This window comes from Aphis gossypii, chromosome 2 (assembly GCF_020184175.1).
Source record: "Aphis gossypii isolate Hap1 chromosome 2, ASM2018417v2, whole genome shotgun sequence".
NCBI classification, from domain to species: domain Eukaryota; kingdom Metazoa; phylum Arthropoda; class Insecta; order Hemiptera; family Aphididae; genus Aphis; species Aphis gossypii.
In genome coordinates, this window is record NC_065531.1 from 288,526 (window position 1) to 309,646 (window position 21,121).

General features: G+C 28.9%; 1 protein-coding gene across 3 annotated transcripts; it reads right to left on the reverse strand.

The window, feature by feature from the left end:
* Window positions 1-2,303: 2,303 nt before the first annotated feature.
* LOC114132744 (presenilins-associated rhomboid-like protein, mitochondrial) lies at window positions 2,304-20,169 on the reverse strand. Of its 3 annotated transcripts, XM_050199224.1 has the most exons (9): window positions 19,755-20,163; window positions 19,534-19,682; window positions 12,734-12,841; window positions 8,736-8,892; window positions 4,263-4,370; window positions 3,472-3,629; window positions 3,145-3,261; window positions 2,984-3,084; window positions 2,305-2,497 (listed from the first exon to the last, which is right to left on the reverse strand). In XM_050199224.1, the coding sequence occupies exons 2-9, from the start codon at window positions 19,669-19,671 to the stop codon at window positions 2,407-2,409; spliced, it is 978 nt and encodes a 325-aa protein (XP_050055181.1). In that variant the 5' UTR covers window positions 19,672-19,682; window positions 19,755-20,163; the 3' UTR covers window positions 2,305-2,406. The 3 variants fall into 3 exon arrangements, with proteins under 3 accessions (XP_050055182.1, XP_050055181.1, XP_050055183.1); XM_050199225.1 differs by lacking the exon at window positions 4,263-4,370 and having other exon boundaries at window positions 2,304-2,497; window positions 19,755-20,169; XM_050199226.1 differs by lacking the exon at window positions 12,734-12,841 and having other exon boundaries at window positions 19,755-20,165.
* Between the last annotated feature and the right edge of the window lie 952 nt (window positions 20,170-21,121).

The window sequence follows — 21,121 nt, forward strand, 5'->3', positions numbered from 1 at the left end:
ATATACTATATAATATATTTATACTATATACTTATATATACTCGTATAATCAATGCTAGTACCTATGTCCTATACACATTTATTTATTTATTATTAAATTAATACTGCGTATTGATTTTTTTTTTTCTAAACATAAATATGTAAGTATGTTAAAGTTTTATCATGACTCATTTGTATCATATAAAGCTAATTATGGCTACGGGCTAAAAACTAAAAAGTGGTAATCGGAATAAAAATTCTCGGGGAAAAAAAACTCAGACCGAGACAAAACCTAAGACAAAAATCCCCGAAATAAAATAACACGTTTCCCAATACTTTAACGATAGCGTATAACATATTACCTATATAAGAACAAGAACTTAAAATGTTATTTATTAACGTGTAAATATGTAGGTATAGTGTATGCCTTTGAGGCTTTGATAATTTAAGCCATAAGGTAATCATATATACCAAGTAGTGTATCTAGGTGAGTGGGGGGTTAGATTTAATATTCAAACATAAAACTGAAAGATTTTGTGCTCCAAACTTGTATTTATTAGCTTGGTTACGCACGCTGCGGCGCTGTGATTGGATATTGCGCGTGGCTGCACGGCGGCGATAACGTTGGTTTCCCGCGGCATTCGTCGCCACTGCTCCGTGTCAATTGTCAGTGGCGAGTGGCCGTTGAGTGTTGTGCTGGTCCCGTGTTCTGTTCCTGACTTGGCTGGCTGACCGACCGACCAGCGCCAGAGCGGCAGAGAACCCCGTCGGCCATGTACCGTCGACGATCGGCCGGGTCAGGAACTCAGGAACAGAACACAGGATCAACGCAACACTAGACGGCACGACGGTCCCTAACTTACCACAGAATACAGAACCGTTCCGTCCTTAGACGGTTAAAAACCTAACGCGCACGCGCCAGTCATGATCATGTTGATGACGCGAACCCATAAGTTCCCTACCCCCTACCAAAAAGTGCCCAACGCGGCTAAAAAAGTTTTCACTTTAAAAATAAATATAAATTTGTTATAGGTAAATTAAAATTATACTATACAATATTGTTTTCAAATAAATTATCAGGAAAAAATATTTGAATACAGTCGGTCGAGAATTTTTAGTAACTTAATCAAAAATCATCTTTATTAATATTGATGACTTAAAAAAAAGGTTAAAAAAAAGTAAAAATAATTGTTTTTTTCAAACAAATAATACGAAAAGACATCATAAAATGAACATTTATTTAGATCGACATAAGTTTTTTTATTAAACCTTTTTAAAAATAAACAGTCAATGATTATAGGTTCCTACCTTTTTATAATTCATATAATATGTAACTTATCTTTTCTCTTTAACAGAAATTAATTAAGTCATTCGATTGGTTTTAAATAACTTAATTCTACAACTTATTTTATTTACTCTTAAATTTTAATAAACCGGCCAAGAAGTGCGAATCGGACTCGCACATAAAGGGTTCCTTACCATTATCTATAAAAACGAGCAAAAAAATCCCGTTTGTTGTATGGGAGCTCCCTTATATAAGTATTTATTTTATTCTGTTTATTAGTATTTGTTGTTATAGCGGCAACAGAAATACATCATCTGTGAAAATTTCAACTGTCTAACTATCACGGTTCATGAGATATAGCCTGATGACAGACGGACGGACAGCGGACAGTCTTATAGTAATGGGGTCCCGGTTTACCTTTTGGGTACGAAACCCTAAAAAGGTAAAAAAAAATACATTAATTGCATCGTCTTAGATAGTTAGATATCAAATGAAACACAATTTTAGATAAAAAATATTTTACTATTATTATTATTATTATTATTAAAAAAGCGTTGGCCTTCAAATTCGAACCTTATAATAATTACAATATAGATTATTAAAGTTGGAAAAAAATATTATATTTTATTTTTTATTTTATAATAATGTTACTATATTATTTGTTACTTGTTTAGTTCTGGACGTACTAATTGGTTACTAATTCAGTAAAAGGTTATTTTATTAAAATTCATTTAATACCTACTTAATGAGGCCTATAATAGCTATGATAAAATTATCATCGATGATAACTTGTGCTATATAGTTTATTAATTTATTATTCGTACCGTCGGTAGTATTCCAAAAGGCTTTTGTTATTAGTCGCAACAATTTTCGTTTATTTTATGAACAAATTGTGAAAAATGCTCTAAAAACTAAGAAAATGCATTAAAATCGTCAAAAAATGCATTTAAGGTTAATTTTGTCAAAAAATTACTTTAAAATAATTAGTATACCCAAAATACATTTTATACTTATGGACCAACGTTTCAAAACACCAGAAAAAAAAATGCCCTAATTTATTATACGTTTACTTTTCTTGATTTATTATTTCTATTACAATAATGTTATATTAGGCATGTACAATATATTTATTATACAAATTTTCAAATAGGTATATAATTATTGTTCTCGAGAATTTTTGTTAGATATTTTCTGTTGTCCCAAATGATTTTTGATCCTAATTTGTACCAAAAACTATAAAAAAAAAAAAAAAATGTTACACTTTAAGTAGATACGTAATAGACATAGGTATTACAATAAGTTACAATTTATAACAAGCTTGTTTTAAGAATAACTAGTACTTATATATACCTAAGTATATGAAACAGCAGTAAGCATTATTAGGTAAGTAGGTATAATAGGTAACATACCTATTATAGCAATATAAGAAGTTAGACTTCAAGTAACTTCGTAATGATTATGACAAACTATAAAAAAAGTTTTAAAAAAACTTCAAATTATACAGTATAGTTAACTTGTGCATTATTGTCGAAGTTACATTTTTAAACTATATCTAACACTCACATAAATAAATGTAAAATGAGTTTTATTCATAATAAGTATTATTGTAATTTGTATTAATGCAATATAATTTATTATCAATATAAAACACAAATACATAATGACATCGTAAAACGATCGTGTAGAAAAATAAATACCTTTAGTGAATGTTTTACTTACATTCCAAAAATACATCCTGAGATTATGCTTGTAGAGTTGATCCACGAGAATTGCATTACGAAAACAATCAAGACAATCAGAAGAAACAAACATAGCAAAGCCTGTATTTATTACATTATTTTTATTATATTAGTAATTTTGTTAAATAAAATTATTTTTACTTCAAATGCTGTAATGTCAACACTTAGTTGATCTTCGACTATTATTGGTATAGTTAATAATTTGCGGTTAGGAAAGCCTAATGCAGTATAACCAAACACTGCAGATATTGCTCCAGACTTACGAGGAAAAAACCATACAGAAAATGAAAAGTGTTAATTAAAACTTCTAAAAAAAACTTAAAACTTCTAATTAAAGGTTCTGACTAGTAATTAAAATTTGGTAGTAATAATATTAAGTAATTAATATTTTTACATACAGGCACACATAAATATTATAGAAGTCTATGTAATATGTATAATAAATCCTATCAATCGAATATTACTTACAGCTCCGTATTTACTCTTCTTATTGGAAATATTTAGTTTTGGTTCGATGTAAATTCTAGATAAAGAAGAAAACGTGCAAGCACTAATGTAAAAAACGAAAAATTCTTCTATTCCCATATAAGGTGGAAATATGGAGATCGGCCACGCTCGTACAAATCCTATAACATAGATGTGTACTTATATACCTATAATATAAAATTCTAAAATAATCTCTAATAAGACTTTATTTTACAAATTATTTATTATTATAATTATTTATGTTACAAATATCCTGAAAAGTAATCATTATTAAATATAAATTGGTTAATTTATTAATACATTTAGTTTCCAATGTTTCTATAGTCTTATTGACAAAAATACAATAAAATATAATAATATTTGTACCATATTTAGGTACCTATAGATAAAGGTAAATAATATTATTATAACAGTTAATTAGAAGTTAAGACTATTACTTATAATGGAAATATAAGTTGTAGCCTTTAGTTATAGATGACACATATGTTAATAAATTAATGTATACCTACACAATGACTTATGTTTTTTTTTTTTTATTTAATAACGTTCAAGAAATAAAATTAAGATTAAAATTACATTTTTACATGTTATTTTATCGTTTTAAAATTTAAATGAAATTCCAACATCAAAATTTTATTAAAATGAAAGATTTATAATAAACTGTACCAATTCGGCAATACAATAAATATTTGCCTAGGTTTCTATAGAGAAGCCTATATAGTTTATTATATATATTATGTCTTATAATAATTATTAAACGACTACCGACTTACCTAATTTACATAGTGGATAATATAAATATATAACATTAGCTGTTAAATTCCACAATGAAGTGTGACTAAACGCACTAAGTAAATTTGACCAAACAGAATTTGATTTGTCTAAAATATATAATTAATTTTATTATAAGCTTTTGACTTTTGATTAGTATGTAAAAATTATAATAAATGAATGGATCCGTTATGTCACAAGGGAACACAATATACATGCTTTTAATTATTATAATAACTTTATGGATCTATCATATAAGTAATTATAGTACCTACTTGTAAAAGTAGTTGCTACAATACTACATATATGTGATTGTACAAAAGGTGATATTTTTAAAAATAGTTAACTATACAATTTTTTTTTTTTTTTTAAACACTATATAACTATATCTTTTAATAGATTCATTAAAAGATATAGTTGTTACCATTTGAAAAAAAGTTGATTTTGATATTGGTAAAACTAGGTACTTGCTTAAAAATTTTAAAATTGTTATACAAAAATTGGCCATTTAAAATTAAAAAAAACTTTTTTAAATTCCATGTTATCGATCCATAATCATTAAAATAAAACCCACGTACAACGATACAAGATACACCCTGTATAGTAGATACCCAATAAAAATCAAACGGTAAAAAAAAACCAAGTTCTAAACATCTAAACTGCTCTTTTCCAAAAAAGTTAACCTAATTAAAGTAGTGAAATCTACACTGTGGCCAAGTCTCCTATTTTGTAGTTCATAACCTCACTACACTCCTATATTAGAGAGCAACACTTCTATTTTATTTGTATTGTTTAACCAAGGGCGTATTTGAGTCGTGACCATGGGGGGGGGGGGAATTAATTTTTTTTTCGCGTAAATAAATATAAATATGAGTACCGAATTTTATTATTTAATCAATGTATTATATAGAAAAAATATGAGTGAGGGGGGGGGGCGAATGCCCCCTTCGGCCTTCATCCTCCTCAAATACGCCTTTGTGTTTAACACTTGGCCAGTTTCTGCAGAATGGGACATAAACTAGACTTGTCTGCAATGTAGATACCACTTTTTACCACTTTTATGATTTGCTGTCTTTTTTAAGAAGAAATCTAAACCTTTTTCTTTTTTCTGAGTTCTATTCTCCCAATCACCCACGTACCTAAGTCATTAGTGAGTACATTCGATAATGATGTTTTATATGCTTCATTCATAAGCTGGCCAAGTGTTAAACAATACAAATAAAAGAGGAGTGTTGCACTTTAATGTAGGAGTGCAGTGAGGTTATGAATTAAAAAATTGCAGACTTTTTTTTTTTGCAGACTTGGCCACAATGTAGATTTTACTACTTTGATATGCCAATTTTTTTAGGAGGGAGCAATTTAGAACTTAGTCTTTTTTCACCGTTTGGTTTTTGTTGGGGGTATCATTTATTTTTCTGGGCTTCAACATCGTGGACGAAGTGGTTTTTTTTGTAATTTATGATATGGTCGTGGCTATTTCGGAAATTTCTTCTTTGTATTATACAAAATAATGATAATTCAGTGATATTAATTCCATTCAATTCATAAAAGTATAAATTTTTTCATCAATGTTTCCTTATGACGTTGTGGCGACACCGATTGTCACCACTTTACTGGTCAGTCCGCCCGACCGATGTTACCATTTTCGACACATGAATTTTACCTTTTATTTTATATTCGTTAACAATTGTTTGAATTATTAAATTCGTTTTTATGTTTTTACTTGTATACGACCATTGTGAATTTTATATACGTTTTTATTGGTACGACGCAGCGATCGTGTTCCTCACTCTCCGCCGTACTCGCTAAATCGGCCTGGAGAAGGCTCCGACACCAATCGTGTACAAAAGCTCTGTTTCTTAACTCTTTGCTCCCGACGTTCAACCAAGCTACAACCACGACAAATCCGTCTGATTTTTATATCGCCGACCCGATCCATCACGGTTAATGCGCTTTTCCACGTGGGTATGTGACCACGACTACGCGCACCGACGATTGCGAATTACGAGGTGTTATGGCTGACCCGAGTTAGGTCTCGTTAAATCCCTCGCGATTACCATGACAAACGAGCACTTAACTCGAACCAGGAATCGACCCGCTCTCGTCGCGTCGGTATACACATCCACGACGTTTACGATCTCTGCGACATGATATCGCCTACTCTCGCGTTTTTGCGAACTCGCTCACGGTAACCACACGAACTCACGTGCGCCCCAACGCTTATACCACACGCCTGAGCATCGAGCACCCGACGAAACGCAATTACTCATTACTGTACGCCCAGTCACCCGCGCGATTTGTTTGTACATGTAAACTTTATTATTACGATAAATATACGAACTTCGACGCACTCGCGTCACTTTTTAGTTTTTACCTCTATGCCTGTCTAGCCTCCACAAAAATCCTTCCTCACGCGGAGTCAGATCGACAACGACATGTTGGCAGTAAGTTTTAGACCGATTGGAAAATTTGTGCTACAACCGCGGTACCAAATACTTACGCGCCACAACGTTATCACGTGAAATATTCGTCCGTAAACCGACGAATATTATTAAAATATTCTGTATTTGAATAATTATATAATATTTTGTATTTGAATAAAATAAATTTACGAAAACATTATAATGTTTTATAAATATATATATAAGTCAACTACAAACAAATTATTATTACCACATTGATATCGTAACGCTATTTGAAAGAAAACGTTTATGCTTGTCAATAAGTGCGCAACTTCATACGTTTAGAAATACACTCTCTGAAGTGGTATTAATTTTGAAAAAACTTCAAATTTTAGATTTTTCCCTTTAATTAAACTGTAAATCCTACCTTTGTGCCAAATTTCACGTTTCTACCTATACTGGAAATGTCTTATAATTTTGATGATGAGTGAGTGAGTTAGTGAGTGAATCAGTAACAATATTACAAATGTTGACATCCTCCCATTTTGCAATGGCACGATATTAAGGGCTCATATTCTTACTGCGTCCTATGCTACTTAATATTGATCTTAATACTTAATCTGTGTTTTAAATTTCAAAAGTTTATCTTAAGAGGAAACAGAGATATATTAGTTAGAAAAACTGGGCGAATTGATTCGTGTAAAGATACACTGTCATTGCCGGAACTTGGCCTAGCGCACTACCGTGCGCTCAGATTATTTATTACTTATCATTGCTGATATCAAATTTTCCACCACCAAGAAGTAATTTATTATACAGTCGAGTCTCGATAGCTTGAATTTTTTTTGTCCCTAGAGAATTTCTATACACTCAATGCAATATTTGTAACTCGAAAAATATATAAGTCGAATACATTTTTAGCTTCCTTAAAATTCGAGCTATCGAGACTCGACTGTATTTTAGATCATACTAAATCTGAATTATTATTTTATTATTACTTATACTATAATTTTACATGATTTGTCTATATTATAGTCTATACCTATTTACTGTCAGTTGTGTTCGTGTTTCTGCTATGTGCCTATGTCAGTTTACCGTCTACGTACTTTTTTCGCAGTGTTAACATTTTGTGTTTATTTTTCGAAATTGAAAATTAAATTCGTTACATAAGTTTGGAATGGGTGAGTAGTTTGATAGTAGTGAATTGGCACACATTTTGATACATCAGATAGCGGGCATATGCGGAGAAGTCAGATAACGGCTTGATGTAAAAAACATTGTATATGTCTACACTTCTTCAGTATTAATGATAACTGACAGTTCGATTTTAGAAATCTCTGTTCGAATCGAAAAACGGTTCCAAAATAAGAAAAAGACAACAATCGTGCTCATCGATCTAACAGCTGCGTATGACACCGTATGGAGAGAAGGCCTACTGTTCAAATTTTTAAAAACCACCAAATGCTTAACCTTTTACAAATTTTTATATGAGATGTTAACAAATCGACGTTTTACAGTTCATATAGGAGCGTCCAAAAGCTCGACAAAACAATTAATTATATATATTAATTATACTTATATTATATTATATACTTAATTTATTATAATATCTGGGTAACCTTCCCATCTCCAGCATCCCGCAAGTCGTTTCCGCTTACTGCAGCGTAGGCTACGTAGGAGCGGCTTCGGCGCAAACAGGGACCCGCATTCGATACTTAATACTCGTAATGTACAGCAGAGCGGTACCCACATCTTTATAAAAAAAAATGCTTTGGCCGCTTTGGGACTTTATTATTTAAACTAGGTACCCAAAGGTTTGGTTAAAATGTTAGGTAAATCTATAAATTATAATAATTGTTTATATTTTACATACTATGTAGATACGAATAAGATATACTTTATACAGTTTACACCTAAACCTTTAGTTTTAGCCTAATCAGATCCACCCGTTGATTAAATCGCCTCAATGAAGTAATATGATAAATCTATTTATTTTTTTTATAAGTAAACTAAAAGTCAATACCTATGTGGTATAATAAATTATAATAAATAAAAGATAGCTAAAGAACTTACCTTCATTAATTATAAAATATTTAAGCATTGTAGATTTCCATTTTGTCACATTCCAGGCTAGATAGATGGCAACATTTACGAAAACTATAATACCAAATGTTTTTTCTCCATAACTTAGATATTTCCAGAATGATAGTACAGTGTTCTCTTTCAACATCTGTAACAAAATTGCTTGAAAAAATATTTGATCATTGGTGAATTAAAAATGCAATAAAATATGCTGTACCAAGATGTCAATAATTCATATACGATGAACCTATAAAATGAAATTATGTATAAAAAATGCCAATTTAAACAACTGGAGTATGTTTCAAGTTACGATGACTAGTAATTTTTAACTTTAATAAATCTAAAATTATTTGACAGTAAATCGTTATTTTACACGTGGGTTTTTGATTTCGTAAAGATTTAAATTTTAAATAACATTTTATTAATTGGTCAACGCTCAACTTCTTACTTAAAGTTTATTATTTTTCATTTGTATCGGTATTACCAGTTGCGATCGATCGATTATGCTTATGCGTTAATTTGATCTAATCGCGTTTATTGTGTTTATTATCGTATTTTAAAAACTCTTTGAGCCGAATTTTTTTTTCTAAAACCTTGGTAACTCGAAAATATTAGTAAGTCGAAACCTCGATAATTCGAAAAAAATTGCATTTCCCTTGAATTTCGACTTATCAAGGTTATATATTAATTTATATATTAATATATTATATCCTAGGCTGACAAACTATCTCCGTTCAGAATCGTTTTTTATATACAATGATACTTAAATTGGATTCAAATTTTTTCACTCCTATAGGTACATAATATAGTGATCCGCATGGCACCTATAATATGGCTATATGTAGGTACCCAGGCCCTGATTTAATAAAATTAGGGCCAAGTGCACTATTTTTTTGGGGGCCCCCTACCCCCTACCCCCACCACCACAAGTCAAAAAAATGTTCCAGAAAAAATCTATATAGAGAGGAGGGGGAAATATTGATAATAAAAACAAAATATTTATATGTTAAGTATTAAATAAATATCCCAAAACTCATAAAATATTTGTACATTATTTCATGTACTATAAATACTATAACTATATTAGTTTATTTATAACATTTATTAATGTTTTTCGCTATTCATTTCCGTGGATAACTGAATAATCTAAACCAATGGTTTAAAAATGGTAATTGTAGGAGCGAAATGCGTCACCAACGACGGGTTATCTGTAAATTCTGGGCTGGAAGAAATCTATAAATAGTTATTACTTATTAGTTATTACGTATCAAATATTTCCGATGTTCAAACAATTTTCTATTATTATTATTTTAATATGTTATATTGACTATTGAGGTGTGGAATGACTTATACTAGTATAAGGTCTATAGGAATTATAATTTATTAAAAATAATTAATTTAAAAAAAAATTTTAATACACAAAATTTTCTACAATCACGGAGATCGGGGGGCCCCCCAAAATTGGGGGCCAAGTGCAAGTGCTCCATCTGCACTTGCGTAAATCAGGGCCTGTAGGTACCTATAATGTATCTACAGCAGAGAATTAGGTACCCACTTTTTTGCAGTATGATTATTTATGCCTTATAAATATCAAAGTAAAATCCAACAACAAAGTAGATTTATATTTTTAAGTACTATAATTATTAATAAGCTGAATACAAATTAATATTATATTTAAATTTTTAATAATAATAATAATAATTGTTCGGGCCAGACAGTAAACTCCATGGCGATTATTACTATTATTATTTTTATCTTCGTCGCCACCCCGCGTCGGCCCGAGCCGACATATTTTATATTATTCTTATTAAAAAATGTACTGTATGAGCCGCCATTTATTATTTCATTCGTGCTTTTTTCGCCGTTATCGCCCGTTGTCGCAGCGTAATTGCGTTCGTAGTTGCGTTTTTGTTTGAGCGTCGGTTTTGTTTTTATTTTATTATATGTTGGACTTAATCGCTATTTTCTAGTTGATTTCCGCATATTAAAATATTATAATTTAACGTGCATTAAACGTGTATAAACAACGTTTGGTAAAAGGAGGCTGTCGTTGCGCGTGTGGCTTGCATTACGCATTTTATAGTCGTCGCGTATTGCCGTCCGTATTGTTATATTATTTTTGGTTACGTCACGTTTGTGCGCTTGTAATATTGTTATATTCAATCGTATGGTGCAAGTTGCTTTGACCCGGAGTGAACAAGAAAGAGATGACCAGGTCAGACGTATCTCGTTTCCTTTTAATATACCTAATATTATTATTTGTTATTGATAATAACTGTTATCCGGCATATTATGCCATAAGTATTTAGTATTTTATTTATTAATATTTGTATTTGTTAGGACTAACATAATTTAAGTTCTCTCTTGTATACTATTTCATTTATTCAATACATATTTTTATACAGTCCATTTATTAAATATTTGTTATTTGTTATTATAATAATTACATGGGTAGCACCCAGCCTTAACGTCGAGTTATTAATCGTGTTCGAATTTCGCGACAAAACAATACTAATGAAATACCTAAATAAAACAAAGTTTTTGCCTTAAAGAATAATGTTTTTAAGGACCTTTTCCGTTAGTTCACTACCACTACTTTTTTTGATTTTTCTGTTCATTCACTAACATTAATCCATAAACATATTATTTAGATTCTGGGGGTATGAAGTGTGCTTTATGTGTATATAGTTACTACCAATAACTATATGCGTGTTTCGGCACTCGTCGCTACGCTCCTCGGCGACGTCGCCGTCGCTACGCTCCGCACAAATCGAAAATATCCCTCGACTTGCTATGCAACGCCACCTCAAGTAGGTCACAGGGTAAGTTATGTCGTAGTATATGGGCAGTGATTATCCTGTGACTTACTTGAGGTGTCGTTGCATAGCAAGTCGAGGGATATTTTCGATTTGTGCGGAGCGTAGCGACGGCGCCGAGGAGCGTAGCGACGAGTGCCGAAACACGCATGTGTAGTCATTGGTAGTGAATAAACGGAAAAGGTCCGTTTTTAAAAATCTTTTGCAAATTGAATTTGCAAACGAAAAAAAAAATTTCATAATGTTGCAATTTAATATAAATACATTTTCGACAAATTAATGTGAATAATGAATTTGTCATGAAGTCATTGGCTAGGAGAAGAAAAATCGATACTATAGTGTTTGCAAAAAAATTTGTATTTTTATTTAAATTACTTTTCTTGGTACTTTCAATAATTAATAATTACCTACATATAATATGTAAAGCAGTTACATTAATAATATAAAAATTTGAAAAATCATTTCAATAAATATTGTTTAGTGAAAAATATTAAATTATAGTAAAGTAGGTATTTTAAATAAAAATTCTACATTTGTTTATAGATAATTATACAATTATACACTAACTTATATAGACTTTGTTGCTTTTAGGTCATATATACGTGTATCTTATTATATGGCTTTATAGTTCATAAGTATATATTAATCTCACTATACTCACTTTAATTTGTCAAAAATCATTCTCTTAATAGTTAATATTATAATATTAGATTGCAACATTTTGAAATATAATTCAATGACCAGGGAGTTTTTAAAAACCATTCTTCTTTAAAACAAAAATTTACAAAAGTAATTTTAAGTAATGTAAATAAGCGTAAGCCAGTATATAAATTAGTATATTTTAAATGTGAAGTTTTATTTTTCATCTTAGAGTTGGCATCATCATTTAATGATATTTTATTTTTATTAATATATTTCATTATTATTATCTATAATACTTATATTGAGTTTTTGTTTAAATTTTAAATATATTTTATTATTAATATTACTAATGGTACTAATGATTATTGGATTCTTCATCATATAAATTAATAATATTATAGTTATTAATATAGGTATTGTATTAATTTGTTATGGATGTATCATGTATAATGTATGAGTACCTACCTACCTAGTACCTACTGGCTATTATGTAACTGTTATAATTACGTCGTACAAAATCATCAAACTAACCATTTTATCTAAAATTTCCAATTTAATATTCAACAAAGTTTTCCAATAAATATTAAACATACGTCCATGTTCAATAATAGTCGCAAATATTACTGTTGTAAAAATCACCTGAAAAAAAATGATTTCAATATTTAAATTTTATTTTATTTTAAATTCAAATAATAAAAACCAATAGATTTTTTTTTTATCTTATATATGTTTATTTTTATTTACATTATAATATTTTACGAGCATACTCTCATACAATATGAGTTAACTAAGAATTAAGATATAATTCAAAAGTATACAGATTATATGGCGATTATTATAATAAATTCTTATATTAGCTCAAAAAGTATAAATCCCATTGTGCAAGAGGAGTCATCAAACTTCTGTAAACAGAATTATTTTTTTTACATTTAAATTCTCAATAAAACATATGGCATATGGCAGTAGTTCTTAACCTTTTTTGATTCATGTCACCTTTAATCATTAGAATCTAACACTGCGTCATCCTAACATCAAAACAATAAGCAATCTTAGCTTTATATATATAAATTATTCTATTATATATATATATAAATATATATATAAAATATAGTACACAGAAAAAAACGTTCAAAACGTTGATATTAATATATACATAGTAATAGGTATGATGATTTTCATAAAATTTGTTTTCCTTTTTTCGTTGATTTTTCATGTCATCTCTAAGCTGGGTCCATATTACCTAAGGATGACATGTAACCCCGGTTGAGAACTACTGACATATGGAAATTAGATAGGTATTTTTAGGTACCTAATAAAGTTTAAAAATGTACATTTTGTGGTTTTCAAAATGTTTGTTTTGCTATGGTAATTTGAAGTCACAATAAAACAAAATTGAAAAACAATGGTATTGTTTACTATCCATTTCTATAATCATAATTATTTTATATTTATCAATGGCAAATAATAGTATAGGTAAATTTTTCATACACCTATATCATAATATATTCATATTAATCATACAACTTTTTTCAAAAATGTTTTATACATAATATTGTGACTAAATCAAATATACATTAGGTATATAGTATATAGAAATAAACCAAATTATGCTGATTATTGTACATACTTCATACAAAAAAAAATGGTTATCTTCAGAAATTAAATGACAGTCTCAATGATTGATTGCATCAATTTAGAAATTTTATATTAGGTACCTCTAACTTTATATTTATACATATTTAAATGGATAGGTACACGTTAATATAGATAGCAGATTTATTAATTTATTTTATTATTATTTTTAATATAAATATTGTATCTATAAATATTCAATAAATATTCTATTAATATTGTCAAATTGTGTATATAACTTTTATTGGTTAAACTTTAATTGTAATAATTTTCAATAATAGTTGTTTAATACTTTAATGTTTGGTTATATAATTCTATACGACGTTACAAATTGCCAAATAATGAAAATTCACTCGCGATCAATTTATACACGCTATAAATTAACCGCTATCAATAATAATCCGCTATCTATTTACACGACACCTATTTAAATGAGTGTTACATTTTTTATTTTTTGTTACAATAATACAATATACCCAGGGCCGGCTCTAGTGATTGTTTATACGTAGGCAAAACTTAATTTTGCCGCCCCTGTATACTAATCGTGTTTCTTCCAAATAAATAGGAGACAAGTTTTTGTTTTTTTTTTTTAATTAGAACTAAAGTAAACCTTTTATATTGTAAGATATACTACATAATAGTAGGTAGATTTATTAGATAAAAATATATACATTTAAAATATTTACAGTAAAATGTTTATTAATTTAACCTTAACATAAAAAATTTAATTTTCTTGCTTTTAAAGATGCAAAATCTTTGACAAGATCGTCAATGTCCAAGTCGTCAGCGATTTCATGTTCAATTGAAATTGTTGCTAGTCCTACCAAACGGTCTTGTGAAATTGTTGAACGCAAATAGTTTTTAATAATTTTTAATTTAGAAAAGCTTCTTTCTGCTGAAGCTGCAGTTACTGGTATAGTTAGCAAAATTCTCAATGCCACGTATACATTAGGAAATATTTCTACTAATTTATTTTTGCATATATATTGTAAAATCGCCTGTGGGTCACTCTCTTCTTTTTTTAAACGTCTGTGCAACGCGATTATTTCTTCACAAAGTTCAATAGCATTGATATCAGAACTTAATGAATCATTTGATGTAAGTGAAATTTGTAGATCTTTACAGCATTTCATTACATATTCATAATTATCAGAACTAGGTATATTGTAAAGAAATGAAAACAATTTGCCATGGCCTTCGAGTTGGACAAATCGGTCGTTAAGCGACTGAATAGCTGTATCTAATATTTGATAGTAAAAGTTAATTTTAAAATTTTGTTGGGAATCAACTACTGGATCATCACGGGATTCATATGCAAAATGTGTTGTTTTTCGCCGAGTTCGAACTTGTTCCGATGAAAAACTATCTTCAACATCCAATTCACTAGCCAATTTTCTTGTTTTTTTTAGAATTTTTTCAAAGTTTTCATCAGTACGATACTTTTGTAAAAAATTTTTAGTTTTATTCAATTGATAAATTGTTTTTGAAATATCCAATGATATTGTTTGTAACAGTTTACTAGATATATTTATTTCATATAACAATTCATACCAAATTACTAAAACATAAAAATTTGAAGCTTTTTAATTTCAAAGCTATACCTTTAGCTTCAGCTCGACTTCGAACTCCAGTTTCACCAATGAGTGAGATGTCATCTATTATATATTTTAAAGCATCATAGATCTCACCAACTTGAAATCTCATAGCTCTAATAGCATCAACTCTACTGGACTACCGTGTTTGACTTAACGGTTTAATAGTTAAGTTTTTAACATGTTTTAGAAGTATACCCCAACGCTGTGTTGATGCTGAAAAATATACGTAAGTCTCTTGTATTGTATCAAAAAATAAAACAGCTTCTAAACAACAACTGGCCGAATCATTCAATACCAAATTCAAAGAATGTGCATTACACGGCACATAGAAAGCTCTTGAATTTAGATCTCGAATTCTTGCTTGAACACCACTCTTATGTCCGCGCATATTAGCACCATTGTCATAACCTTGACCTCTCATATCACTTATAGGAATATCCATTTCTTTAAGTTTTTGAAGAATAACTTCTGTCATATTTAAACCGGTAGTGCTATGTAATTCTATAAAATCAATAAAATGTTCATTTATAGAAACATGTTCTTTTTTACTTGTGGTTGCTTCAATAGCTGTTACAAACCTGACTATCACAGTCATTTGCTCAATATTACTTAAATCTGGCGTGCAATCTAAAATTATAGAATAATATTTCGAATTTTTAAGTTCATTTAATATATGAGATCTTATTTTATTGGCTAGTAATCGAATAACTTCATTTTGTATATTTTTTCCTAAATAATGACAATGAATTTCTTCTGATGATATTCTCCTTATATGTTCTTTCATAATGGGATCAAACATTGATAAAAATTCAATAAATTTTAGAAAGTTTCCGTTATCGTGTGTGTTAAGTGTATCTGACTTTCCTCTTAAAGCCAAATTCTGTTTACTGATTGTTAGTATCAAGGCTATTATTCGTTTTAATATATATTTCCAATATTCAGTTTCAATTTTTATATTTGATTGATTTATGTCATCTATAGTTTTTCCACATTTAAATCTTGCTTCTAATTCTTTCCAATCTTCGTATAATTTTTTATGTATAGGTGACATTTCATGTCTGTTTAATATATTTGACATGTTTTTCCAATCATTGTTACCAATCGTTGCTAGAGAAACTGTTCTGTTATTAAATAACTTGCAACAAAACAATATACCGAATCGCTTGATTTTGAATAAATGAGCCAAGTACGTTTTATACATTCTCCATTAGGCAAACGTCTAAAATAGTGAAATGTTGAAAATGATCTACCACTATCGTTAGTAGGATATTTTTTCATATTTATTTGCTTAGGTTCACATTGTATTAAGTAGAGTCTTAAATTGTCATCAATCATTGGCCACTTGTTAGGATCATCCATCAATTTAAAATCAGTTGAATTTTTGTTAAGATTATCACCAATATCACCATTAGTAACGACATTGACATATTTCATATCTATACCTTCATTATTTACAACTCCAAAATAATCCTCACTATCGACTTTTTTTTTACTACTATCTATATCTTCCATACTAATATCTTGACCTTCATTATTTTCAGTGCCATAATTTTCTTCTCTGTCATTACAATTTTCTTCGTCTTTTTCGTCCTGCATACCAATATTTTGATCATTAATAATATCTTCACCTTTATTCTGGTTTTCATTCTGATCGTCTTTTTCTGATTGATTTGATGTACCTAATAAATTTTAATAAACAATTTTTTTGCTTCATTAAATCGACTTCACGCGCTAATCTTTTCTTGAGGTATTGTGAACCCAACAACCGCTCACGTTTTTTCCCTTTATCTGCCATATTAGGTCTCTAAATAACCATTAGAATGAAAATAAAATACCTATTTTAATTATATTTTCAATAAATGTGTACTTATATAAATACGTAAAAAATACAGGTCAGTGTACAATTAATATAGGCTGTCGACCCATATTTATTATATATATGGTATATTCCCAGTGTACAGAATTTTGCAGATCCCCATAAGTAAAAATTTATAAATAATAAACATGTATCTATATTTATTTATTTTATATTTTAACGGACTTACTTTATTTTCAATTTTGTATTTTTATATTAGACAAAAAATTAATAGGTACCTACCTACTTAGGGACAAACAATATTTTATTCAGGGCTTCAAAACGGTTAAAACCGTTTTTGTTATTAACCGGTTTTATTGGAAAATGTATACGAACAAAAACAAAAACGGAACCAAAATTAGTTATTTTATAGAACGAAAACGAAATAGTTAACCAGAAATATTTTTAATTCTCAAACGGAAATAAAAAAAATGTTTAATTATTATGAATAATAATATATTAATATTTAATTTTACAGATTTTGCTAAGTTGGTCCGACTGTGTTGTTTCATGTTTGTAATAATATCACAGATTAATTAATTTATTAGTTTTATTTAATCTGTAATAATATGAAAAATTATAGTGGTATGCACGAACCACGATTTAATAATATTTTAGCCTGGCTCGCAGATATATATATATATATATATTATATATTTTTTAACAATATTTGAATATTGACAATATTGTAATTAAAGATTACATTTTAAAAATGTGTTAATTATTTCATAATCATGACAACAAATTGTTTGAGGTATCTATAAAGTTGTTATATAAAAAAAAAAGTATATAATATATTTTTAAAAGAACAAAATTAACCGGTTTTATTAATTTTGAAAACGGTTTTAAAAAACTATAAAATATGAAACCAATATTAACCAGTTTTTAAAACCGAAAAAAATAGTAAACGAACTAAAACCATTAACCACAAAAAATCATTATGGTTTGAAGCCCTGATTTTATTTATTAATATTCTTATTTTATTGAACAGGGTGACATTAATATATCAATGCTGTTGTATTTATTGTATATTGTATCCAAGTTGGGAAGTATTTTAGGAATTCCGGCATTACCGGTAAACATACACGATAGTCGCCAATTATGATCTGATATAGATTATGTGATTCAATTACTAAAATGTGTACATTTTTAACTATAAAATATTAAAAAAATAAATAATAGTAGTAATAAAGTATACATAATACAATATGGGTACATTAAACAATTAAAATTTGTAATTCAAGTACGTAATTCTATACGTCTACAATCTACACTGTAGAGTAGTCTACTTATATACCAATTATGTATTCACAATCAATACAATTTGATAATTATAAACATAAAATAATACAGAAAAGTGAAATAACAATATTTTTAGGAAATATAAAATGAGATTTATTGAATTATAATAATATAAAATAAAATGCCTCATTATGGTTCATTAGATAGATAGTTAGTGGTGAAATACGGTAGATAAAGAATGGCGATTTCAAAAATTTGTTATTTATACTCGTATAAAATGAATATCTAAATTTTAGTGAAGTGGTGTATACTTTGTAACTTGGTAAATGTAAATTACCATTTACTGTAGTTAAAATCCAGACAATCCAGTTGTTACCTAGGTAGGCACATAATTATTATAAACACTACATACCGAATACCGGCGTGGTGTCCGCTGCAGTGTGTGATTCACATGATTTACACCCTTAGGTTAAACCTAACCTAGGCTGGAGCTATACACGGCGATATTCGCTGCGAAAGTCGCTCGACGAATTTCGCAGAGAATTTCGTTGTCGTCGAAAACCTATATGTTTAAATCATGGCTATACAATGTCACTGCGAATTAAATCGCCGCGATATTCGTTGGTGGGCGACGACTTTTTTCAAAATCACACAATCCATAAACCCGCGTGACGGAATTCGTTGTGTATAGCCGGACAAAACGATATTCGATGCGAAATCCGCTCAACGAATTTCGCAGCGAATATCGCCGTGTATAGCTCCAGCAGTCCAGCCTTAAAGGCGGGTTTTCACTACATACGTGTTCGTGTACGTGCATAGAAAATTTTTTCTCAGATTGGTTGGTATACATGGTAAACTTTTGGTATACCAGAAAGTTTATACGTTACAACCAATCACAGAAAAGTATTTTTATGCACGTACACGTATATGTAGTGGAAACCCGCCTTTATCTAGTGATCTACAGTTATCTATTTTAATATTATTTAATATTATTAAAATTTTCTTACGGTTAATGTGAACATCATATGGTAGATTGCAGCTATTGTAGTGTGATTCAAATTATTCACCGACGAATTTCGTTCAACGAAACACGGCTCATATATTTTACGTAATTGTTGGACATTTGTTCCCAACTTGGATTTCATTATATTAGTATCTACGATAAATTGAATGCGAATATATTGCACGCCCTATTTGTTGTATAATATAATTAGTAAAATATGTATACTTAATTTAAATTTATTTATTATAATATGTCTCTATAGTATAATTTTGTGTTTACGATGTTTACGTATTATTATTGTATTTTTACTCGAAAAAATGTAAAATGTGTTTTTTGTTAAACATAGAATAATTTTAATAATAATAATTAATATCTTATTATTATTCATTGGCAACCAAACGATGTATAAACGTATGAGGTTATAGAAGGAGTAGGTTACGGATGAAAATATTTTTAATATTATGCATTTATAAGATAAATTTTTTTTATGCTCAAATGACGATATAAGGAATAGGTACTTTTCTCTTGAAACGACCAAACGAGTAGTCTTTCTTTTTATAACCATCTTTTATTATAAAATACTCCTGCAGCCATATTTGTATAATAGCGTAAAAATAATTAACAGGTTATGATATTGAGTATTATAGATAGTACTATCTATACTCAATAAATACTTAGTCAACATATTGTTTATACATTATTAATTATGAAAAAACTATAGTGGTTACTTATTTATATTTATTTAAGTATACTCAGTGCTGTAGTCCTAAAAAAGGCAGAGGGTATACTATGAGTTGTAATATTAAACATTTATACTATCATTAGGTATCATGTCTTAAATTAGGTAAAACGCATAATCGTCAAACCGAATACCATGGTAGAAGGTAAATAACACAACACACATACATTAATTGTACAAATTAAAATTAAAACTAAACTAAACATTTTTTTTTTAATAAGCTTATTGAAAAATATCCCATAAATATTGTCTGGATTCCGATTTTGTTAAATTATTTCTTTTCAATCTTGATCGGTTGTCATCAGCTGAACGATGGTCTTCTAGCCACGATCTCACGTACATTTCTGGGTTGAACACTTCAATAGGTGGACCGTTACTTTTAATAAACATTAAACTTGATACGTTTGAAATTAAAAGTGATGCCCTCAAATTTGTAATAATATTATTCATAAGGCTAAAACCTCTTTCGCACTCAGCTGTAGAACATGGTAATGATGCGATTGTATTTAAAATGGGTTTAAAATTATCTGGTATCAGTTTATTATTTTCTATAAAGGCTCTTAATCCTTGAACAGCTTGTATTTCATCAACATCAAAACGCCTACAAATTCTTCGTAATTCTAATTCTCCATGTCTAATACTTCCACTACTTCCAGTTTTTATGTTATTTAGATCTAGTGCTGAAATATTACTAAGTAATTGATGGTTCTCATCCTCTGACTTCGAACATAATCGAGTCGTCATTCTATCAACTATACTTTGAATAAATTGATTTTGATTTATAGCAACAATTTTTTTATTTGGAACAAGTTCAATCTCGTTAAATAATAGTTTTGATTTAGCATTTAATGCT

Excerpts from the sequence above, each read along its gene's own strand:
- LOC114132744 (XM_050199224.1), bottom strand. The coding sequence starts at position 19,671 with ATGAAATCCAAGTTGGGAACAAATGTCCAACAATTACGTAAAATATAT. Across the intron at positions 8,893-12,733 it reads TGGAAATTTTAGATAAAATG|ATGTTGAAAGAGAACACTGT; the intron begins GTTAGTTTGATG and ends ATTTTGTTACAG. Across the intron at positions 2,498-2,983 it reads TCAGGATGTATTTTTGGAAT|TTTTTGGTACAAATTAGGAT; the intron begins GTAAGTAAAACA and ends TTTTTTTTATAG.